Below are 23,288 nucleotides of genomic sequence, written 5' to 3' on the forward strand. Positions count from 1 at the left end.
CCTGTGCTCGTGTCTACTGTGTATTGTTCTCCTGTTGTTCTTTGAAATGGACTAGAACTAGATGCACTAGATTCCATTAATTCTTTTTGGCTTATTATTGAGTCTAATTCTATTTCTTCATCACTATCTTGTATATCTTCTAATATTTTATCGAAAACGTCTGATTTCTTTTGGTGTATATGTTCTACTCTATATCCCCAATTATCAGTTCTAGCTTCACATAATTTAAAGTGACTTATAGTTTCTTCTATGGTTAGATCTCCTAACTTACATCCTTTACATCTAAAATTTATATTGTTATGTTCTCTATGAAGTCTTTTTGCTTCTTCTATAGCTATGTCTACTTCAAATTCTTCTTGTATTAATTCTATGTTCATAAGGGTTGACTCAGTAATTTCATTTTTCATCTAGAGTACTTTCTTCTTCTATGTCTCTTTGTGATGTATAATTATAATTGGTAAATCCTATAGATGTCTCTCCTCTAGAATTAGTGTACATTAGGCGTGACTCTGGCTGTAGAATCTTCTTTCTACTAAAGTCTTCTAATTTCCATTCTAACCCTGCGTATTCTTCAGGATTTATTTTTATAGGTTTAATTAAATTTATTCCTCTATTTCCCATTAATTCTACGACATCTTCTACTTTAATTTTAAACTTAGTATTATTATTATTCGTCATTTTTCCTAAAAATCCCATGCACATTAATAAATTATTACCATTACACATTTCTTCGTATCTTTTAGTCTGTATTCCTATTTTTATATGTTTTTCAAATTCTGCTAAATTCATTATAAAGTCTGGACTAATATAAAAAATTACTCCATTATTTGTCATATCTACCTCTGTTATTCCGATTATTGACTTCTTCATGTCTGACCATCTATCATCGTAGATTACTATTAAGACTTTAGTTTCTAAAAATTTTCTAGTTAATCCTATTACTATTAATCTCATATGCATTAGCGTCCTTCCAGTATTTTTTATTTGTCTTAAAGCTTCTGGATTTATTAAATTTATAGTAGTAACTTTAGTTCCTATGGCTGACAACTGCTCTTCTCTATAATGTCTTTATAATTGTGTTGTTCTTGAAAATTGTCCTATGTTGTATAAAGTCTTTGGATTTAATAGTTTTAATTGATTTTGTTGGAAAATCTGTATGTCTCGGTCTACATCTATTACCTCACTTAACTGTTGGTTGTTTTCCTCTGATGTTCTTCTACTTAAAATTCTTGATAAGAAATTATTACCTATTCTATTATCTGAAAAACTTATTCTTGGTCTTTTTTGCCTTTCTGATCCTCCTTCGTTTCTTGATCTAATTGGAAGAAGGTCCATTTTTGTGCTTTTCTAGTTATTTTGACTTTTTCTTTTTGAGGTGTTATTTCTACCTTTTTTAATTGGTCTATTAATTCTTCAACTTCTTTATTTTTAGAGGTCTCTTTATTTTTCTCTTTTTGTTGTTCACTTAACAACCGAACGCGCTCACTTATTAATTCTAACCTTGGTACTATTATTTCTATTTTCTTTATTATTTATATTATTAATGAAATTATAGTAATATTTTGTTATAGTGTTATTTGATCCAATTTAGCGTTAGGTATATAATCTTTATAGTCTGCTGGTAAATGTATAGACTTTTCTATTAATTTTGAGGCTTCTTCTTGAGCTAAGGTTGGTCTACTCATGAAAGAGTGATTTCTTTTAGTTCTTCTATTGTCTTTTTTAATTCTTTAATATCACTAGTTAAAACTTCTACATGTTGCGTTATTTTAGAGACTATTTGGGTTGTCTTTAGTTCTATCTCTTTTGGTTTTTCTGTAATAACTGTAACTAACTTTTCTATTTCCGTCTTTGTAGGTAATTTTTCTAGATTAAATTTGTTAACTAGAGTCTGGACTTTCTTTTCTAATTCTAATTTTTGTGTTTTTAAGTAATCGAGATTTTGTTCTAATTTTTCGAAAGTTTTCTTTTGCTTAGTTTGGGATGCTTCTACCACCTCTAATATTCTAGTAATGTCTTTATTATTTTCTTGTATTTTTTCACTAAAATTTATGACTAAATCTACTAATGTGTTCAACTGTTTGTCTTTACTATGTAATATATGGTCTCCGTTACTGAAATTACACTTTATAATACTATGATCTTTTAATGCTCTATATTTCTTTTCTGGGTATATTCTTAAGTCTAAGTATTCTAGATTTTTTAATGTATCTATTTTTCTAGCTTTATTTATTACCCTAACGGAATCTTTATTTTACAAACTTTCATGTGGTACTCTATACTAGTTGTAAGTATTTCTATATCTTCTCTTATACCTTGTGATTCCCACATTATAGCAGAGATTGTCTCTTCGTTAATCTGACTTTGTAAAAGTCTATTGCTTATTAGTGATGATAATGTTTCTGAATTTATTATTCTAAATATGCACTTAAGGCTTTTTCTACTTGTTTATATTCTCTTCTTTTCTCTATATCTCTATATAAATACCAATGATTGATGGTTATTTGTGTAACAAAGGGTAGTATTCTCATACAATTAATATGGTCTAAATCGCTTTTGGTTCTTTGAGGTCTTTCTAGATTTTATATATCCTAATAACTTATATTCTAATCCTGATATTATATCTATTAATTCTTGTAGTCTTAACTGGTTTTCTTTGGCACTACTTAATTTAATATATTCTGGGTATAGGTTATTTAATTCTTGTTTGACTTCTAAATAATGATCTTGCATCTATTAACCTAAAGGCATAAACTTTACTTTTTGTTCTAGCTGTCTAATATAGTCTTCAGTTCTTGGTAAAATGAATTTCCCAAAGGAAATTATTTCGAAAACTTAATACTGTTGTATTATTATTCAGTTCTTCTCTATAAGTTGTGTCTAAATAGTTAATGTGTTCGGTAAGGAACTTTCTTGAGCTTCTAAGGTTTACTAGTCTTTTTTGAGTAATGTAGATCATGCGATAGTGAAAACTTATATGTTTAGCAAAACGGTGTTGTCTCATTAACTCTTGTCTAACAGTAAGTACAGGTGTTTGCTTTCTTGTTCTAGCATAAAAAGGTCTTCTCATATAGAAAAGATACGAGTCTTAGGTTCCAAAAATCTTCTCGCTCTGATACTAAATTTAGAGGGGGTAGTAAATTTTTCAATAAGTTCTTTTAATAAGAAAGGTTCAAAGGACAAAGCAGAAAATTAATGTTATTTTCAAATAAATTTTTAACAATCCTACTCGGTACTTCCTCACTCCTATATTTCTTCTTATCATGTAGTTATATTTCTAATTAATTTTCTATCTATTTCCCAAAGTTTTCATTTTTTTTTTAATCTGGACTCTGTCCAGTCACGAATCTTGGTATACTGTTCATCTCTTTCTCTTAACCTTTGTTCTTAATAATAGTCTTCTTTAACCACACCCCGGTAACCATGGCCAACATTGTCCTTTATCATTTGGACATTAAAACGGCCTCTTTAAAACCTAAAAATTTACAGGTCAATCCATCGAGGTTATTAAGAAGTTAAGAGAATAACCATATACTAAGAATAACAAATTCATGATGACAAGGAAATTACTTAAACATAATATTCATATAATCACAAGATAATTTACATAATAGAGAGATTAGTACAGAAAATATAGTAAATAAACTTACATGGTTTGAAGAAGGAGAGAGGTTTCCCTTTCGGGAACCCCAAAAACTATTTCACACTACGGGTTAGGTATTAAAAACTTAATATTTTTTTACAATAGGAGTTTATATTAGAAAGGGTTTTGACTGGGCAAATGATTAGAGTATTTGATGAAAGAGAAGGGGAATATGGAAGTCTTCTAGAGAGAGGTGGTTGGTGCTCTTGTTCGTGATATCTTTGCTTCTCCGCAAATGTTGTTATTTATAGGCGTCTGACAGACTTTAACTCCGGATTTCAAAATGTTGAAGAATCTTTTGAGTTCAGCCGAGTGCTCTTTGGGCCCCATTGTCACGTGAACTTTTTCAAAAGAAAACTTTATTTACTTGTCTGTTAACTGATCTGTCAATTTACTGTGGCTGCTTTATTAAAGCTACTTTTAATAAAGCTCTCTTTTTCTGCAAATGTCTTCTAGCCGTTGCTTTTGTTCAACGAATCTTTCAGTCTTTTGTCTTATCATGACTATTTCCTCCACTACTTCTGTCTGATTATTTCCTTCACACACACACACACACACACACACACACACATATATATATATATATATATATATATATATATATGTCTAAATTATGTAGTGCAATAGAATCAAAACTCATTCTCGAATCGTCATCGTTTGGGTCTTGTGAAATCTTGAAATGCACTATTCTGGAAATTTATCATATCTCCTTCTTCTGAACTATGGACTGGTGACATCCTTAGACTTGGAGATAATTCTGGACTAGGGTTCTTGATTATATGCTTGTCTTGTTCTGCTTTTATTTGGAAAAATCTTTCCAAAGTCTCTTTAACTATACTTTCTATGTTGTCATTTTTTTTTCTTTTTTGCAAGTATGCTTTTCTTGGTAGAAATAACTCCTTGCATCAGTGTCTTTGGGAGTCTTCGTCTTGTGTGGAGAGATGAACATCCCTCATCTTCACTTTTTAGCAAAGTGACAGCCATCAACGGATTTAATGAGTCTTTACCGGCTACCGTTTGAACCGGACTAGCTGTATCTTTATCCGATACAGTGAATCTATTTGCATTCATTGGGGAATGCACACTATATATATGTATATGTATGAATGCACACTATATATATATGGGTAAAACCAGGTATATATTTAAAGTTTAACCCATTACAAGTTATATGATTCTTTTTAATATGGTTCTTTCATCTAGGCTGAAGTCATTGACAGACCCTCAAACTTGTCCGTAAAATTCACTTAGACCCCCCCCCCCCTCCCCCAACTGAGACCCTATCATCTGGACCCTCCAAAATCACCTTTACTGTGCCACTTGGACATAATTTATTGAGGAGGCACGGTGCCTGAATTACACTCGCTCAGAGTGTGTGAAACAACTTCAAAATATATGAGTATATTTTTTTCAGCTTAAAAATATGTGATTGTAAATAAATAATCAAAAACGAAAATAAAAATTAACTAAAAAAGGAAGGTCATCTTCTCTGTCTTCTCCGCTGGCCCACCCACCACCAATCCACCATCCTACCATTGCCGCCACCGTCACCCCTCCCCTATCTTCTATTCATTTACTTTGTTATTTTTGGATTATCATTTATTAAACATACGTTACAAAAAAATTCATCAAAAATGTAGAGGAGCAAGAAAAGAGGAATGGTGGTGGGTTTGTAATGGTGGTAACTTTACCAGATCTTAACTTTTAAATTTTAACTGATTTGATTCTTGATTGGTTGAAAAATGAATTTGAGTGAAGAAGAAAACAAGAAAAGAGGAAGGTGACCGGAAAAATATTTTGCAGTTCATATTTTCCGGCGAAAATCCTTGCTAACTGATTATTTTTCCAGTGAAGATATGTAAAGGATTAGTGACGAAAATTGGGTGTTGTTGGTAACATTGATTATTTTTCCGGTGTTAGTGACGAAAAGTAATGGATTAGAGAAGAAAAGAGGAAGGTTTTGTTACTTGTTTAGGGGTGGTGGTAAGCTACAATGGTGTTGGTGTTGGTGTCGGTGGGATGGAGAGGGCGGCGGAGAGATGGTGGCAGTAGCTGAGAAGATGGAAGAGAGATAATATTTTCTAATTTTTTTGGCAAAATCTTTTTTTTTTTTTTAAGTTTTTAAAAGTTATAATCCACATGTTTCCGTTTTACTGGTTGTTTGGCGTGTGAATTGCACGCAGTATTCATGTTTGGCTGGATATTAATTTTGAAGGGTTTGAAGGGTCTAAGTGGCACAATAAAAGTGGTTTTGAAGGGTTCAGATAGTAGAGGTCTCAATTGAGGGGTCTAAGTGAATTTTACGAACAAGTCCGAGGGTCTGTCGATGGCTTCAGCCTTTCATCTAATTATATTCAACATCCTTCATCTACACTGAGAATAGAATCATTTAAAATAATACCCTTTCGGCACTAAATACAGCATAGCCACAGAGAACTTACAAGTTAGGAAATGAAGAAGAGCCATAGCAATAATATAGAATGGGAAGTCGTCAGGGACTTCTCAATCCCAGCCTTGCAATTAACAAGTAAAATGTATCCCATTCAGATGTTAAGTCAGAGATCACAAAAAATCGCCTCTGCACTCTGGTCATGAGCTCTTCTGATGTAGGGGACAGAAGCGAAATTTAAATCCAATCAAATTGTAATTGACAATCTGGAAATCAGGATTTTTCAATGGAGCTGTTCATGAATTGATCAATTCTTGAACTAAAGGATTTTCTTCTTGGCACAAAGCTTTGTTCTGCAACAAGCACACAAAAAAAAAATGAACAATTTATCTTTATATACATAAATAACCACTCAACATTCAAAAATTCACAAAGACGGAAAAGATTGAATGAATAAAATTTATAAAGAGAGATACTAACCACTTTTTAGATAAGGATGAAACATTATCATACCCGATATTTGCCAAACCAAAAACTATTCCACTAGTACCTTTGGTAACTTTTTACTCTTTTTGCAAGCCTGAATACAAATGGCAAGAAATTGAGTAACCGGACCAACAATTCCTCAGCATGTCAGCGTTCAAACTGAAATGGGAATTTCCATCTTTAAACTCTGTCTGAATCCAACAGTGAAGTGGAAGGTCTGATGCTGAGTGCACTAGACAAAATCAAAGTACCAGGAAAAATTTCTTCTCAATCTACTGGATCTAAAACCAATCTGCATATACATGCTTATCTGTCTCACTACTCCAAGTGATCATAGCCTCTCTGTAATGGTAAACTATTCAATTCCATGCGCAAGAAATCTGAATTATCTCTCATGTATGCAGAAAATCTAGTGCAGCCTGACTCAATACGGGAAACTGGTTTAGAAGCGGATTTCCTTCCATAGTTCCCGGTTCAATGGGTGATCCACAAATTGCCATCGCGTTATACCTATAAAGAAATAACAAAAAAATCAGAAAGATTCAACTTGGCTTTCAATTTGTCCAACCAAAAAACCTTACAAATTTTGCGCTTAACAGGTAAAAGCTGGGAAAATTACTTGGAAGATGCATAGACTATTCCACCTGAAAATAAAGATATCTATCCTAAACTGGAATAGCTTTTCTCATTATTATTATTTGACAAAGAAGGCTGGAACACTATATTAAAATGCACCAGTTAAACTTAAGGGAACCACAGGAGAAAAAAACAAGTCAGGCAGATAAAAGAAAGCAATTCAATTAAAAAAAGCATCCATTTGTTCCTAGTTCAAACTATTCACTATTCATACCGATAACAAGTAAAACAGTTCAATCTTTTAGTGCTCGTGAAGAAGTTAAATTTGAAACAAGTAAAATGACTCAAAATGCGGAAAAAAGAGATAAAAAGCAAGCCCGTAAAGAGGACATAAAGACATGAACAATAATAGGAAAAAGTTTTAAGGATTGTTTCATACCCAACTGCTGCAACCAGGTATCTTCCTAAGACCCTTCTCACTCATTTTTTGACGCAACAGCGCAACATCTAACCACCGATTTGCGGCAGCATAGATGTCTGACAGAAGCACGTAGTTACCAGTATTTTGAGGTTCAAGTTCAAAAAGTCTTCGGGATACCTCCTCCCCTACTTCAATGTCACAGTGTAGCTTACAAGCCCCAAGAAGTGCACCCCAAGCACCAGCATGAGGTTCAACAGGCATCGACCTTATAATTTCATACGCATCTTTAAGTTTTCCTGATCTTCCAAGAAGGTCTACTACACATGCATAATGATCCGGAGAAGGATTGACAGAATATTTGTTTATCATTAGATTAAAGATCCGGCAACCCTCTTTAACAAGTTCCGCACGACTACAAGCAGTCAGAATTACCTTTAAGGAAACATCATCAGGCACAAGCCCCTCGTTCAGCATCCTATCAAAGAAAGCTACAGCCTGAGAACCACAGCCATGAATAGACAGGCCTTGTATCATTGAACAATATGATACTAGATCACGCTTAGGCATTCCCTCAAACAGCATTGTTGCCCTTTCCATATTCCCACACTTAGCGTTCATATCCACAAGGGCTGCAGCTATATGCACTTGATTAAGGTCAAATGAATTTTGGCTCATATAATTTTCCACCCAATTTGCCAGGTCCAGACGACCTAACTGAGAACACGCACACATCAAACTTACCATTATAAACTCATCTGGTCTAACATTCATTGACAACATTTCATGGAAAATTTTGATAGCTTCATTGGGCTGCCCGTTCTGAGCATACCCAGATATCAAAGCAGACCAAGAAATTATGTCTCTGCTAAAAGACTGATCGAACAGGAACCTCGCTGAAGCCATGTCACCAGCCTTAGCATAACCATCAATCATAGTAGTAAAAGATACTGCATCCTTGTCAGGCATACTATCAAACAGTTTCCTGGCACTGACCAAATCACCAAACCTCACAAATGCACTAATCATTGCATTCCACGAGACTATATTCCTCTTGGGCATTTCATCAAATAATTTCCTCGCTTGCAATAAATCACCAAAATATATATAGCCAACAATCATAGCAGTCCATGTAACCTCATTCCTTAGAGGCATTTCATTAAAGATTCTACGTGCATGCTCAATCTGATTGCATTTCCCATAAAGATCAATCAAGCTGGATCCTACATACACATCACTATCAGTTCCATATCTAATTATTAATCCATGAACGGTCTGTCCTTCCCTCAAAGCCAAGGCATTAGAACAAGATTTGACCAGCGAAGGAAAAGTATATTTATCAGGTATCACATTCATACTTCTTTTCATTTGTTTCAAGATAACAAAGCAACCAGCAAGGGATGACTGTTTGCTATACCCTTTAATCAATGTATTCCAGACATAAACGTTAGGCTGAATGACACGCTCAAATACACTCGTCGCATAAGAGACATCGGAGGAAAAAGTGTTACAGAGCGATATAAACTGGTTGATGATAAAATGGTCTTGCTCGTAGCCTTTTTGGATTATGTGGGTGTGGACTTGTAGAAGGTTTTTGATGGTTTTGCACGCTCTCAACAAATTCAGAATCGGTATGGACAGTGAAGATGGTTCAGTAGAAGTTGTTAAGCATTTGCTAATCAAAGACATAGCCTCAGAACTAGCTGGTAATAATGCATCCACATTGCTTCTTCTTTAGAATCCTCTAAGAGTTCATATCTTAGTTGGTTTTTGTTTCCCCTCCAATTATTCTACATGGACTGAATAGTCCTTTATGTGTCCCACGATACAACGTTCTTGATGCTTTCTCATAAGACAAAAGAAGGAAAGCTTTGGGCCGGCAAATAGATGAAATTGCACCTGTTCAGAAAGACAGAAAGCGTATCACAGCTGTGTGACTAAGAATACAGGGTGACACATACACGTGTATACATAGATAATTAAAGTACAAGAAAACAAAGTAAAGTGCAGAGAAGCCCTCAAACTCCCACAACTTTGGAACCTAAAAGCTGCAAAAACTATCCTTTAAATCTGAACTGAAAAATCTTCACTGAAGTTTTACTTGTTTACATCTTTTATCTTTTTGGTGTAAATAAAACAACAACAACAACAAGAAGCCCAGTATAATCCCACTATGTGGGGTCTGGGGAGGGTAGAGTGTACGCAGACCTAACCCCCACCTTGAAAGGTAGGGCGGTTGTTTCCGAAAGACCCTCGGCTCAAGAGAGGAGAGAAAAAAAAAAAAAAAAAGGACAAGACAAAAGGTTAGATATGATCAAGCGTATCAAAAACAATATGAAAGCAAGGAATAACAAAGCAAGAAAGTCATGGTAAAAGGAGAATTAACTGCTATAAATAACTATGAAAATGAAAACAATGAAAGTAAATAAGCCATTATAAACCAACAGATACTCGCAGAAATCAAGAGACAAGAAACTATAGAACAACATAACTACTCTTAAGGGAGGATAAACGCGACTATGTCATAGAAAATGAAGGAAAACTATTGTATCTTGTAAACATTCTTGTCCTACCACTCTCTTGGTGCTAGAGATTTATGAATATATAATTACCTTTTCCTAAACTTAAGATCGAGTTAACACTAATCCAGCTTTCAATTTTTCACATAATCAGTGTATTAGATTTTCATCATACTAACGGTTCATGTTTCGGACAAACTGCCTGTTAGTGAAGTGAAACTGTAGATTCGTTTACTGAAATTTGTTTTCTTCTGACCCTCACAATGACCCTTTTCTTGGCTATAAAGCTATGTTACTCGGACTCTTCACTTTCGGTATCGCACCCGTGTCGACACGACGTGGGTGTGGGTGTGGGATCCGTACCCGATCTGGTCAACCGATTTTGGATACTTTGACCAAAATTGACGTAGAAATTCTGGACAGATTCAATGATTTCTTTAATCAAAACTAAAGCTAAGGTGAAATTGAAGAAAAGGCAATACCTTGTATATAAAAATTTATATGTCACTTTTCCATAACTAGATCTGTATCCCCGAATCTTAAAATTTAGATCATGAAGGATCCGACAACTAGATCCACATCCATATCGGACACCTGCACCAGAGTCCGAGTAACTTAGCTATAAAGCACTGAACATCAATATTTATATAATACCTAGTTAGAGACATGAGTACGAAGATACTATGTTGAAATTAAACCAAGATTAGCAATTCAAAATTCGCTAGTTTATTTAATTCATGTCTAATTAGGTTCATAGCTAAGATCATATAGGAATAGGTTTTCTAGTTCTCAGTCCAATTTGGTTTTATACTATTATAAATAGGGGGGCTGCTACATATTTTCTGAGGTTGTAGCTCAAATGTAGTGGGAATTATGAGTTTTGATTAAAGCCTCGTACCTCTTCCCTCTCTAGTTTGATAATTTTCTTCTGTATAGCCATCATTGAATCTTTCTCTTGTGCCTAATTATTCCTTCAATGCATTGTAGCGCACACGTCAAATATTACACCGGGTACTTGCTACCACACACCAGCACATTTACCAGTATTATTATGCCCACCAAGGGGTAGCTAGATGGGAGAAAATCACCTTGTATTCAATGTTACCAATTTCACAAAAAAAAAAAAAAAAAAACTACTCCCTCCGTTTCAAATTATGTGAACTCATTTGACTGGGCACGACATTTAAGAAAGAGTGAAGACTTTTGAAACTTGTGGTTCAAAATAAGTCTTGAATATTTGTGTGGTTGTAAATCATTTCATAAAGTGAATTTGTTTCCAAATTAGGAAAGAGGTGATTCATTTTGACACGGATTAAAAAGGAATTAGGTTTACATAAATTGAAACAGAGGGAGTAGTTTGCTTGGATTTGAACCTGAGACTTTATGGTTCTCCCACTTCATTGACTATTAGGCCACATACTTACCTAGCATTATCGTTTATAAATTATAATGCATACATATATGTGTGTGTAGACTAACAACACCACTAAACTACATATCAACTACAAAAAGACAAGTAAATATTCAACACATATTTTTTTGATAGCCATAGTGTTAGGGCCCGCTCGCACGCACCTCGACTAATTTCACGGGAAACCTACCAACTCCCACCAGCAACAAATACCGGGTAACTCTATCCACTAAGGCTAGGACAATGGGAAGAAATCACCTAGTGTTTTTGTGTGTCCTCGTATTTGAACCTAAAACCTCAGATTCTCAGCCCACTTCATTGACCACTAGGCCACACCCTTTGGCCCATATTCGACCCATTTTGGCGCATATTTGACCCATTTTACTTAAACTGTTTTACACTTAGCTATTCCAATACTCCATATCATGCAAATTTTGACCTTTCACTATTGTAGGCAACTTTCACTACCACTTACCCAGTTACCCTCCATCCCACCCCACCCCCACCCCCTATTTTTCCACATATCACCAAAAAGGGTTTCAAAAGAATGAAAAAATTAAAGACCAAATGACTTAAAAGCAGAATAAGTAAAATCAGCAAGAATGAGCAGGTAGTGAACCATAGGAACCTACCAAGAATTAGCAAGTAGACGCCGCTGCTGCTCTTGCGAACTTCTTTAAGTTGGAAGCCTAGCTTGCCTCCGTTGGCTTGTAAATATGTTTCTCCTGATATTTTAAGATACAACAATACACCCCACCTAACTTCTTAGACTTATTTTTATGACCCAACAAGTTTTGAAATCTTTTCATTTTTAAATAGTCAACATCCTTTTTTTTTTTTTCTTTTACAGAAAATAAATTAATATACACAGTCGAATGGGTTAATGTCAGCTAGGGCTTATTCAAAACCGAAACTAACTATAATCCAACCGCACATTGGCTTATTCGTATTGGATTATCGGATTAACTATCGATGAACGAATTAAAATTTTATAGTTAACTGTTTATCAGTGAAGGAGCGGATCCTGCTTCCAAAGCTAGGTCAAGCTTTCTCCAATTAGTACAATGGGATCTCTGCAAGGGATAATCAGACAAAGGAGAGCATCCGCTATCTCAATTTGTCCACAAATTCCACTCAACCCATTCTTTTATTGAACACCTCTACCGTTCCGAATTTTACCACTCAAACACTTTTTTGACAATGAGTGAAAATTTTAAAGTGTGTACTCCACTCATGAATAATGTGACAAAACGACCAATCAAATATGGGCACGTGGCATTTGGACTTAAAATAATCATTAAAATAATGAACTCTGTGTGTGTGTTTTTTTTTAAAGAAATGAAATTTTAAACCTATTTAACTCATTTAAAAATAGTTGAAAGAGAGAAAGACCGGACCCCACCCCCCAAACCCCAAGCAATCAACCCCCTTTCGTCTTTTTCTTCCTCGTCAAACCACCACCCGCCGCCGTTCCCTCAACCCACCAACAATTATTCCCCTTTTCTTCCCTTATTTAGGTTCAATGAAAGAGAAGATTGAAAGGAAAAAAGAAAAAGAAAAAAAAGGAAGCGAGCAACGACGTCGCCGGAGAAATTTTTCGATCAAAGCATTGGTGACCAAACTTTGCCAATAATATTTCCTATTTTCAGTTCTTACGTTGCAAGTAGTAGATTTGCTATAATTTGTACTTTTTTCACACGGTTCATATTTTGTTGGTTGTTAATTTTGGTGAAATAAGTCCGGAATTCATGGAGTTTTTGCCGGAAAACGAACAACTCCGGCCAAATAAGTCCGCCACTGTCTCACCATCCTTTGTACAGTTGTCTTCCTCTTTTAGTTAACATAAAAATTTGTACAGTTTGCAGGGAGGTATGAGGAGGAAGACGACTCTTTTTTCTTTCAGTTAATTTTTTTTCTTTTTTGACTATTTAAATTATTTTAGCTACTTTGATTAGGTGTATAAGCCAGAAAAGAAAAAATATTATTTGGATATGTTCTACGCGTTTAAAGAGAGTGAGGAACACATTTTTTGTCATGACACCAAAAAAGTGTTTAAGTGGTTCAAATTCGGAATGGTACAGGTGTTCAATAGAAACAAGTCTGAGTTGAAGTGTCTAAGTGAAATATGTGAATAAGTTTAGGTGGTGACGGAAGACTTAAGCTTAAAAGAAAGAGTAGTATATAGGTCTAGTTTTGTCGTGCACCAAGTGTAAAGCTGTTAACCGGTTCCAACCGGTAACCGGTTAAGGAACCGGCCGGTTCCGGTTAAAAAATCGGAACCGCTTAACCGGTTCCGGTTAATCGGTTTTAAACTCCAAACCGAAACCGGTCCGGTTTGGAGTAGTTAAAATCTTTTTTTTATTTTTATTTTCGTATTATATATATATATATTATAGTATTTATTAGTATATTGTAGGTATATTTACATATATGTTATACAACTTTATAATTAAAGTTTAAATATTTACTGACTAACAGCCTAACAGCAAGTCAGCAATACAGAATAGTGTTTTCGTATACATATATATATATATATAAATATATAACTTACATATACTTATATATTTGTATAACTTAATATACATACTATATATACATATATGTACTATATACTCTATATATATACTATATATACTATTTTTTCTATATATACTTATATATGTTTAAGTATACTATATAATTTAATATACTTATAAGTATATTCTTAGTATATTTTAGGTATATTCCTAACTTAATAAAAGTAAAAATATGAACACAAGTATATAGAAGAAAGCTCAATAAGCCATATATTTTATTCATTCTTGGATAACATTTATTTGCAAGTTGTATTTTTATTTAACTTGCAAATAATACATGAGTTGTACAAAAATAGTAGAATAATAAAATCACCAATTTTGAACCATTTCGTTAACTTCCCCCACATCATATTCGGTCATGGAAATATCTTCAAAGTCTTCCATTTGGTCCGGTCCACTAGCTATCAAATCTTCAATTTCTTCCTCTTCGCCTTTCTCCGCTTCTGAGTTTTGGTTGCGTCGCTCCGATCTAATCCAATCTCGAATGCACACTAGTACTTGCAAGCTAAAGCCGGATAATGAATGTCAATGGTCTCCAATTTGCTGTCTTCCTTGGCTAAATACGCTCTCCGAAGCCACGGTTGATACTTGAACCGTAAGGATATCTCGAGCCATTCTTGAAAGTACCGGATAGCTTGCCTTGTACTTCTTCCACCATGCTAAGACGTCCACCTCATCCAGTTGGCTGATATCCACATTTGGCTGCATCAAATAAAAGTTAAATTCATCAAAGTTTGCAGTAGAAGAAGAAGTTGGCTGTGAATGTAAAACTTTTAAACCCGACAAGCCCTTTTTGCTACTCTGAGAAGTAGTAGGGCGTGGAGCAACGGGTGTAGCACGTTTTTCCAAACTAGAATAATGAGTAAAAACTCTTTTAAACTCATCATCAATAGCGAGATCGGCTTCAGCTAAAGATGGTTGAACTCCCTCTTCAATTTCTAAAAATGTATAAATTTGACTAACCAAATTTTTAGTATAAGACACTTTTAAATAAGGATTTAAAAGGGAACCCAATATAAATAAAGTTGGGATGGAAAAAAAATACTTCTTAAATTTGATTATCATTTTAAAAATAGCCACTTGATAATCGGGGTTATATTTATACTCTTGTAAAACTCTAGCTATTTCCGCTAAGTAGGCTAAAATTCCGGTTATTGTGGGATAGAATTGTCTAAAAAAAGCAAGAGTTGCATTATAAAAATTTTGTAAGAGTTCAATACATTCTTTAGCATCTTCCCAATGCCTAAAAGTTAATCAATCCTCACTATCAATATTATATTTGTTGTGAACTTGTTGTATGAGAATCCTATACTCATATGCTTGTTGTAGCATAATGTAAGTGTAGTTCCACCTAGTCTCAATTTCTACTTGAATTTTCCTAGGTCTAAGGTTATTTTTCACACAAGCATTCTTAAAATCTCTAATTCTTCCCCTATTAGCATTACAAAAAAGAAACGCAACAACATTTCTAACTTTTTGAACAGAATCATCAAAATGCTCAAGACCATCTTTAACAATTAAATTTAAAATGTGACAACTACATCTTACATGAAAAATATTTGTTAGAGGAGGGTTTATTTCTCTTTTTAAAAGACCAATTGCCTTTGTATTATTAGAAGCATTATCTAAAGTAATACAAAGTGTTTTTCTATAAATGTTAAAAAATCTCATTATAGTAGACATTGAATCGGCTAAAAAATTTCCATCGTGACGACCTTTTCCTTCGTCGTATAAAAAAGCTATAATTCTTTTTTGCATAACCCAGTTGTCATCAACCCAATGACATGTAATAGCAAAAAAATATAAATGGTTAATACTAAGACCCAAATCAGCGGTAAGACAAACATTACAATTTAAAGAATTAAATACATGGCGCAAATAAAATCTATATTTTTTAAACAAATCTATAACATCGGCTCTACAAGTACTTCTAGGAATACCCTCAAATAACGAGTTATAACAACGTTGAATGTAAGTAACAAACCCCAAACCCGAGGGAAAGGAAAATGGTAAACAATCATAAGCTACCATTTTAGCTATTTCTACGCGTTCTTTTTCCTTGTCATACTTAAAATTTCTACCGGTTCTTGGGTCTATCGTCATTTGAATCCCCCCCCCCCCCCCCCCCCACATTTGAACTTGTTTGCTCTCCCCAAATATCCATATGTTTGGTTCTCTTATGAGCATTTAGTGTACCCGTTCCACCATCCTTACCAGTTCCTTGCTTAAAACTAAATATTTGTCCACATATATTACATGTAGCTGATTGGTTTTCCCTATTCTTAGTCATAAATTTCCAAACTTTAGCTGTTGGCTTACGAGTTCTAGGCGGTTTATCTTGTGTATGTGATTGTGCAGGACATGTATCTCCTATGGGATTTTCGGGGGGTTGTGTTTCATCATCATCATCTAAGTCTTCATTAAAAGTGTCGGTAAAATGTTGTTGCATTGCCTCATGACCTAAAAGTAGATTATTTCCACCAACATCAATACCTAAATTAGGTGTTTCTTCCACAAATGTTTCCTCATTAAGCGCACCCCTAACAGTACGACTACTACTACCGGCACCACGTCTTAATCTCTTTGACATTATTAAATAGAATTAATTTAAATCACAATCAAATAAATCACAAGAAAATAAATTACAACAAATTAAATTGCTAGAATTAAATTGCGAAAAATAAATTGCTAGAATTAAATTGCGAAAATTAAAGATAGAGTTGGAACGAAGGTACCAAATTGCCGGATTAATTTTCAACAAAGTGAAGGCGGCTAGAATTGCAAATCCACCAAAGCTACTTAGGATTGTTGCAAAATCACCAACTCCACCAACAATATTATAATTGCAAAATTAATAATTGAAAGTTGAAACTATAATAAGACTTTGTGGCTAATTATTGCAAAGTAACTATAATTGAGAGATTGAGATTTGAGAGAAAGATGAAGAAGCGTGAATTAAAATGAAAATGAAGAAGGGTTTATATAGGGGTGGGGGATGGGTTAAAGTGTTAAAAAAAAAAAATTGGGGGCCAAAAATTAAGAAAATGACCGTTTGGCAACAGCCATTTTTGCAAATGGACCGTTGCCAACGGTCCATTAACAACGGCCCAACGGCTCTTTTTTTTTTTTTTCACCGGTTAAACTGGTCCGGTTCCGGTTTCCAAAATATTGGAACCGGACCGGTAAACTAATACACGGTTAACCGGAACCGGTTAACCGGTTATACCGGTTCCGGTTTAACCGGTCCGGTTACCGGTTATAACGAACCGGTTGCCACCTTTAACCAAGTGTTAATGAAATTTCTGAGGTAGAGTTTTTAATGATGTTGAATAAATAGATATGCTTGCAAATTGCAATTGAAATAACTACTTTAAGCCAACCAACTGAGACAGTGTATGAAATTTATCAGATAATTCTTTGTCTATTTAATTTTTATTGTGTCTTAAATTTAATCGATAATCGCCCGATAATTGTTAATCTGATACCAAATCAATCGATATCTTATCGGTTGGCTAGAAGATTAGTACATTTAAAGTCGATAACCGGTAAGCTGAACGTTAAGCGTAAGTATCCGTCTGATCCGCCGGATAAGCAGCCTTAAATGTCGTGGATGGTGACTCAACTTTTACTTATTGCATCAAAGCCACAAAATTATTTTTATCATTAAAAAATCACTCAACTTTACTTAAATATCATCAAAGCTACTAAACTGTTTTATAACAGAAAAGTCACTCAACTTTGCATAAGTATCATAAAAAGTCACTAGCGGGAAATAAAGGAAACAATTTTTGTGATACTTACGCAAAGTTTAGTGAATATTCTATTATAAAAATCTCTTAGTGACTTTATGTGATAATTAGGCAAATTTGAATAACTTTTTGTTTCAAAAAAGTAATTTAGTGACATTGATGCTATAAAATAAAAGTTCGCAAAGTTACCTCCAAACAGAAACAACAAAAAGACATCTTTTACAAAAACAAACATATACAAGTTCTTTTGAAGAACTTATCTTTGAAAATTAATCAAATACATGTTTTCCTCATAGAAAAAGTAGTTGTCCAAAAAATAAAGCAAAGTTAATTAGAACGATTCAAATTTGACGGGTCATGATCGGCACTTAGAGAACTATCGACTATCTCAATTATCATACACAACATTAGCAACCGTAAGGGATTAAAACAATAATACATATAATGTTTCCAACAATGTTATAATTGATTTTTCTCATGCCTCAAGTGTCATGCTATTAAACATTCACACATGTTATTGATCAACAAAATATCACTCTTAGCATTTGAAGTGAAATGCGATCGTGGTCATTTTATCATTTAACCAAAAAAGCAGGTGTCACATCTAAATTGATAATTTCAAACATGCGATCATTAAAAATTTCTTTTTTGTAGTTGATGCAGCAACACAAACTGCACTCTCGAAGGAGGAACCACTAAATTCAGCTCTCCTAAAATTGCTACAAAGATGTCTAACACAGAACTTGTTCAATTTTGACGTTGTGATTTCCCATTTTGACGTTGTGATTTCCCAAACAGTATTCACGCAAACCATATCCCCTTCTTCATACAGACTATTCTAAACCTCGGCACTAACAATCCGAGGTCTAGAACTTCCAAAATCGAAATATGAAATGTCCCATCGAATTGGGAATTTAAATTTATCCAGGAACAATTCCTTCTTCGCGAATGTGAAGGACCATCGCTAACGCGAAAGGCTGTCCTGACCTGGGCCCAGGCGCGATTTTAGATAACAAAATTGGGGCACATGAACACATGATCTCTCTGTAAAACTAGATATTTTATGTATATATTTTCTAAAATTAGTATAATACTATCTGCTGGACTCATACTACAAAAATGCTAAATGGTGTACTTGGTTGAAGGTTCAGTTATTTACCTAAAGGACTAGGGATCAAGTCCCACTTAATTTTTTTATTTTTTTTTAGTGGTGAATCCATATTCTAGAAATCCAAGATTCATCTCTGCCTGAGCCCATTGTGAATGTGGAGGACCTATCGCGATCGCGATGCCCAAATCCCCTAAGACTTCGCGAATGCGGCCCACCTCTTGTAAACTTGAAGAGCAAAACTCTGGTACCAGTTTCTAGTGTCTCCCAATCTCCGTTTTAGCACCTGAAACTCGTACAGAATTCCCCAGACACAAATCAAATATGCAAATCAATAGTAAAAAAATGCTTCGAACAAGTTGGAACGCTCAAAACACTAATCTGGATCGTTTTCACATGATGTTGACCGTGGTCAGGTCAACTCAAACCCATAAATTTAATCAGTATCACAACCAAGTATCTGAATCACTCCTGAGCCCCTCAGGATTTGTCCGAACTATCCAACAAAGTCATAAAATCACGTTCCAGATCTAATTGAGCTTCCAAAACTTGAATTCGAGTTTGTTAACCCAAGATGTTGACTTTTGGTCAACCATTTCATTATTTCAACTTAAGAACTTCAAAATTGTGATTTTCCTCTTTAACACTCACCCAATTGCTTCCAGAACCGTGTCATCCACCCGCAAGTCAAAAATATCATTTTGAATCAATTAAATGATCCATTTAGGCAAAAGAAATTCTAGTGCTCAAAACAACCTAACAGGTAGCTACAAATTTTACCTTACGTAAGTTTTGCATTGGCTGCCTCCCGTATGTGCTCAAAATTAATCCCAAAGGTACAAAAAGGATTTCACAGGAGCACTTAATGCGTCATCTCGTGAGTCCACATGTTGAAACACATATAAATCTTGGGAAAATACATAACCCCCCCTCCCCAACGTATACTCAGATTAATTATGACGCATCCAACCTTTGCGGGTGACCTATTACCCCCCTGACCTTATTTTTTTTTGTATTTTTGTACCATTTTTTGGCTGACGTGGCACAATCAAAATTTGATGCCCAGTTGTACAGTGGAGAGTGTTGCACACTCTCCGCCACATTGCCGCCACGTCAGTGCCACTTTTCCTTTTTTTTTTTTCATTTGATTTTTCTTTTATTAATTATATTTACACTAATTAACCTCTAATTAAACATTAAACCCTCCATTAATTTTGTCTTCTTCATCACTAAACCCTTCTTCTTCTTCTTCTTCTTCTTCTTCTTCTTCTTCTTCTTCTTCTTCTAATCCATCAACCTATTTTCTTCTTCCATTAACACACACACATTCAACCCATTTTCTTCCTTCATTAACACACACACACACACACACACACACACTCACACACACATTCAACCCATTTTCTTCTTCCATTAACACACACACACACACACACACACACATTCAACCCATTTTCTTCCTCCATTAACACACATACATTCAATTTCTTTCATCAATCATAAATATCTTTTCAAGAAATCAACCAACCCATATTCTTCCTCCATTAACACACACACATTCAACCCATTTTCTTCCTCCATTAACACACACACACATTCAACCCATTTTCTTTCTCCATTAACACACACACATTCAACCCATTTTCTTCAAAATAAACAACGCAGAAATTGTACGAACTGCCCTTCAAATGGACTGGTGGCTCAAAAATATTTATTGCACGAACTCCCTTATTTCTTTATATTGTTTATTTCTTCAAAATAAACAATGAAGAAATTGCACGAATTGCCCTTCAAATGGACTGGTTGCTCAAAAATATTTATTGCACGAACTGGCCTTCAAATGGACTGGTTGCCCTTCAATGTGTGTGTGTTAATGGAGGAAGAAAATGGGTTGAATGTGTGTGTGTTAATGGAGGAATAAAATGGGTTGGTTGATTTCTTGAAAAGATATGTATGATTGATGATGAAATTGAATGTGTGTGTGTTAATGGAGGAATAAAATGGGTTGAATGTGTGTGTGTTAATAGAGGAAGAATATGGGTTGGTTGATTTCTTGAAAATAAGCTTTTTATGATTGATGAAATTGAATTGTGTGTGTTAATGGAGGAAAATGGGTAGATTGATTTCTTGAAAAAAAGAAGAAGAAGACGACGATGTGGCAGTGACGTGGCGCCAATGTGGCGGAGAGTGTGCAACACTCTCCACTGTGCAACTGGGCATCAAATTTTGATTATGCGACGTCAGCCGAAAAATGGTACAAAAATATAAAAAAAATAAGGCCGGGGGGGGGGGGGAGGGGGGGGGGGGTTAATGTATTTTCCCATGAATCTTCTTTTGCTCTTTTTCTCTTATTTTCGGGCCACAAAATTAATAGAATTAACTAGGGAAACAACGATTAACTTGAAAACAATAATAAAATTAATATATTTGCTCAATTTCATTTTATTGTGAATTATGCTTAACTAGAGAACGTAAAATTTCTAAAACTTGTAGTTTTAAATAGGGATAAGGCATCAGTATCTCCTGAACTATACCCTAACTTTCAGAGACACACTTTTTCTTTATCCCCCGAACTATTTTTAAGTATAATAAATGCAACCCCAAGTGCTGACATGGCATAGAGAACCAAACTCTTGGTGGGCAGTGAAATACACGCGCTGCCACATGTATTTTCACACTTTTTAAAAAAAAATCTATTCATTTTTTCCCCTTTTTTTAACTTTTTAATTCCAAAATATAATGAAAATATAACTTTTATATTTAGAAAAATAAAAAGGACAATTGTTATTGTTATTGTTCTTGTATGAACTTAAAAGAGAATTGGAGATGCTGAACATATTCGAAGGTTGTTGAAGTTTTAAAGTTGAGATTCAAGTGCTAAACTCATTCTAGATCCTTAGTTTCTTTTGAGATTCGAAAATGGAGTAAGAATTTCAAATTCACCATTGTTGAACCTTGAAAAAGCTTGAAGAACAAAAAATGAATTTGTCGAAATTCTTGATTGTTGGCCAAATTGATTACTGCAATTTGGTGATAATGTTGTTATGAAGTTGTAGTTGAATTTTAAGCTTGATTGGTGCGAATTTGATTGAGTTTTTGTTGAATTTTGAGATCCCAAAAATGAAAAAGATGAAGAACATTGCCTCTATTTTTTTTTTTTTTTTATGTTCTTGAAAATCAACCTTTTATAATGTCAATTAGTTATGTATACTAATTAATTGTAAACATGTCCAATTAAAAAATGACACATGTCCAAGTTATTTAGAAATTTAGCTCATTTTTCGTTTCTTACATGCCTCCAAGAAAGTGATCACACTCTCTATGCCACCTCAGCATTGAAGGGTGTATTTATTACACTTAAAAATAATTTAGGGGGTAATAGAACCCTTGTAAAAATAAAGTATGTTTTAAAAACTTCGGATATCATTCAAGGTATTGATGCCTTATCCCTTTTAAATAAGTCTTGGCATTTTTGTGAACGTGATTCATTTGGAATCTATGAACGTAATTCAGTTGAAAATCAGATTTAAACTAGTTGAACGGGTTACTTTGTGGGTTTGTGTTTCGTACTGTGGAGTGTGGACGGGTCGGGATTTTGTGTTTGAGTCTAAAAATTTATGGGGACCAAGAAATTAGTTACAAGGATTGGTACTTTTTAAAAATTAATATACTGTTTTTGCCAAGCTTTTTGAAAGCTGAATATACTTTATTGTCTTTATTAATTTTTATAAATTTAAAGTGTTTGACAAGAAAAAAAGTATTTTAAGCAGCATCAAAGTAGTTTTTCTTTAGATTTATAATTTTCATTCATAATTCTCAAACAAAATATACTTACCAATAATATTTATCTTTTAGTTTGTGAGTAAGGGTGAAGTCGTGAAGATGAGGTGTGTTGGAAGGTAGGTGGGACACAATTACTGTAAATGTCTTGTTTTTCTATTTTTATTAGAAAAATCAGTTTCCTCATTCTTAAGAAATTTATTTTTCTAGAGAATAAAATTTTCAAGAAATTTTAACCAATCAAACATGGAAAAATTATTCTCTTTGTCCTAATTTATGTGACGCAGTTCGATTTCAAGAGTTAAACTATTCAATTTTGATCGTAATTTCAGGCATAGAATCTTTAAAATAAAATCTACATATTTAAAAAATTACATAAAAAAGTATTAAGTTCAATGATTGACATAAAAAGATTTATTTGAATCTCGAAATTCAAAAGGTGTTAGGCAAGGAGTAAAAAATACGTTTTGGATTTTGTTTTCTTCGTACCGACATACGCCTATACATCTCAAATACTTTACAGGTGAAGCTAGAAGCGGACACGTAGCATTTCAAAACCGCATGCAACCTAACACGTATACATTTTGATCCAGCAACACTCCTGACGTGTGAAACATTCAAACTTTCCTACAA

The 23,288-nt window shown here is 34.1% G+C and overlaps 1 protein-coding gene across 4 annotated transcripts; it reads right to left on the reverse strand.

The window, feature by feature from the left end:
* Positions 1 to 6,512: 6,512 nt before the first annotated feature.
* LOC132626942 (putative pentatricopeptide repeat-containing protein At5g37570) lies at positions 6,513 to 12,846 on the reverse strand. Of its 4 annotated transcripts, XM_060341987.1 has the most exons (5): positions 12,075 to 12,844; positions 10,930 to 11,002; positions 10,514 to 10,625; positions 7,534 to 9,411; positions 6,513 to 7,028 (listed from the first exon to the last, which is right to left on the reverse strand). In XM_060341987.1, the coding sequence occupies exons 4-5, from the start codon at positions 9,199 to 9,201 to the stop codon at positions 7,023 to 7,025; spliced, it is 1,674 nt and encodes a 557-aa protein (XP_060197970.1). In that variant the 5' UTR covers positions 9,202 to 9,411; positions 10,514 to 10,625; positions 10,930 to 11,002; positions 12,075 to 12,844; the 3' UTR covers positions 6,513 to 7,022. The 4 variants fall into 4 exon arrangements, with proteins under 4 accessions (XP_060197970.1, XP_060197968.1, XP_060197969.1 ...); XM_060341985.1 differs by lacking the exon at positions 10,930 to 11,002; XM_060341986.1 differs by lacking the exons at positions 10,514 to 10,625; positions 10,930 to 11,002.
* Positions 12,847 to 23,288: the final 10,442 nt, after the last annotated feature.

Source organism: Lycium barbarum, chromosome 2 (assembly GCF_019175385.1).
Source record: "Lycium barbarum isolate Lr01 chromosome 2, ASM1917538v2, whole genome shotgun sequence".
Lineage (NCBI taxonomy): Eukaryota > Viridiplantae > Streptophyta > Magnoliopsida > Solanales > Solanaceae > Lycium > Lycium barbarum.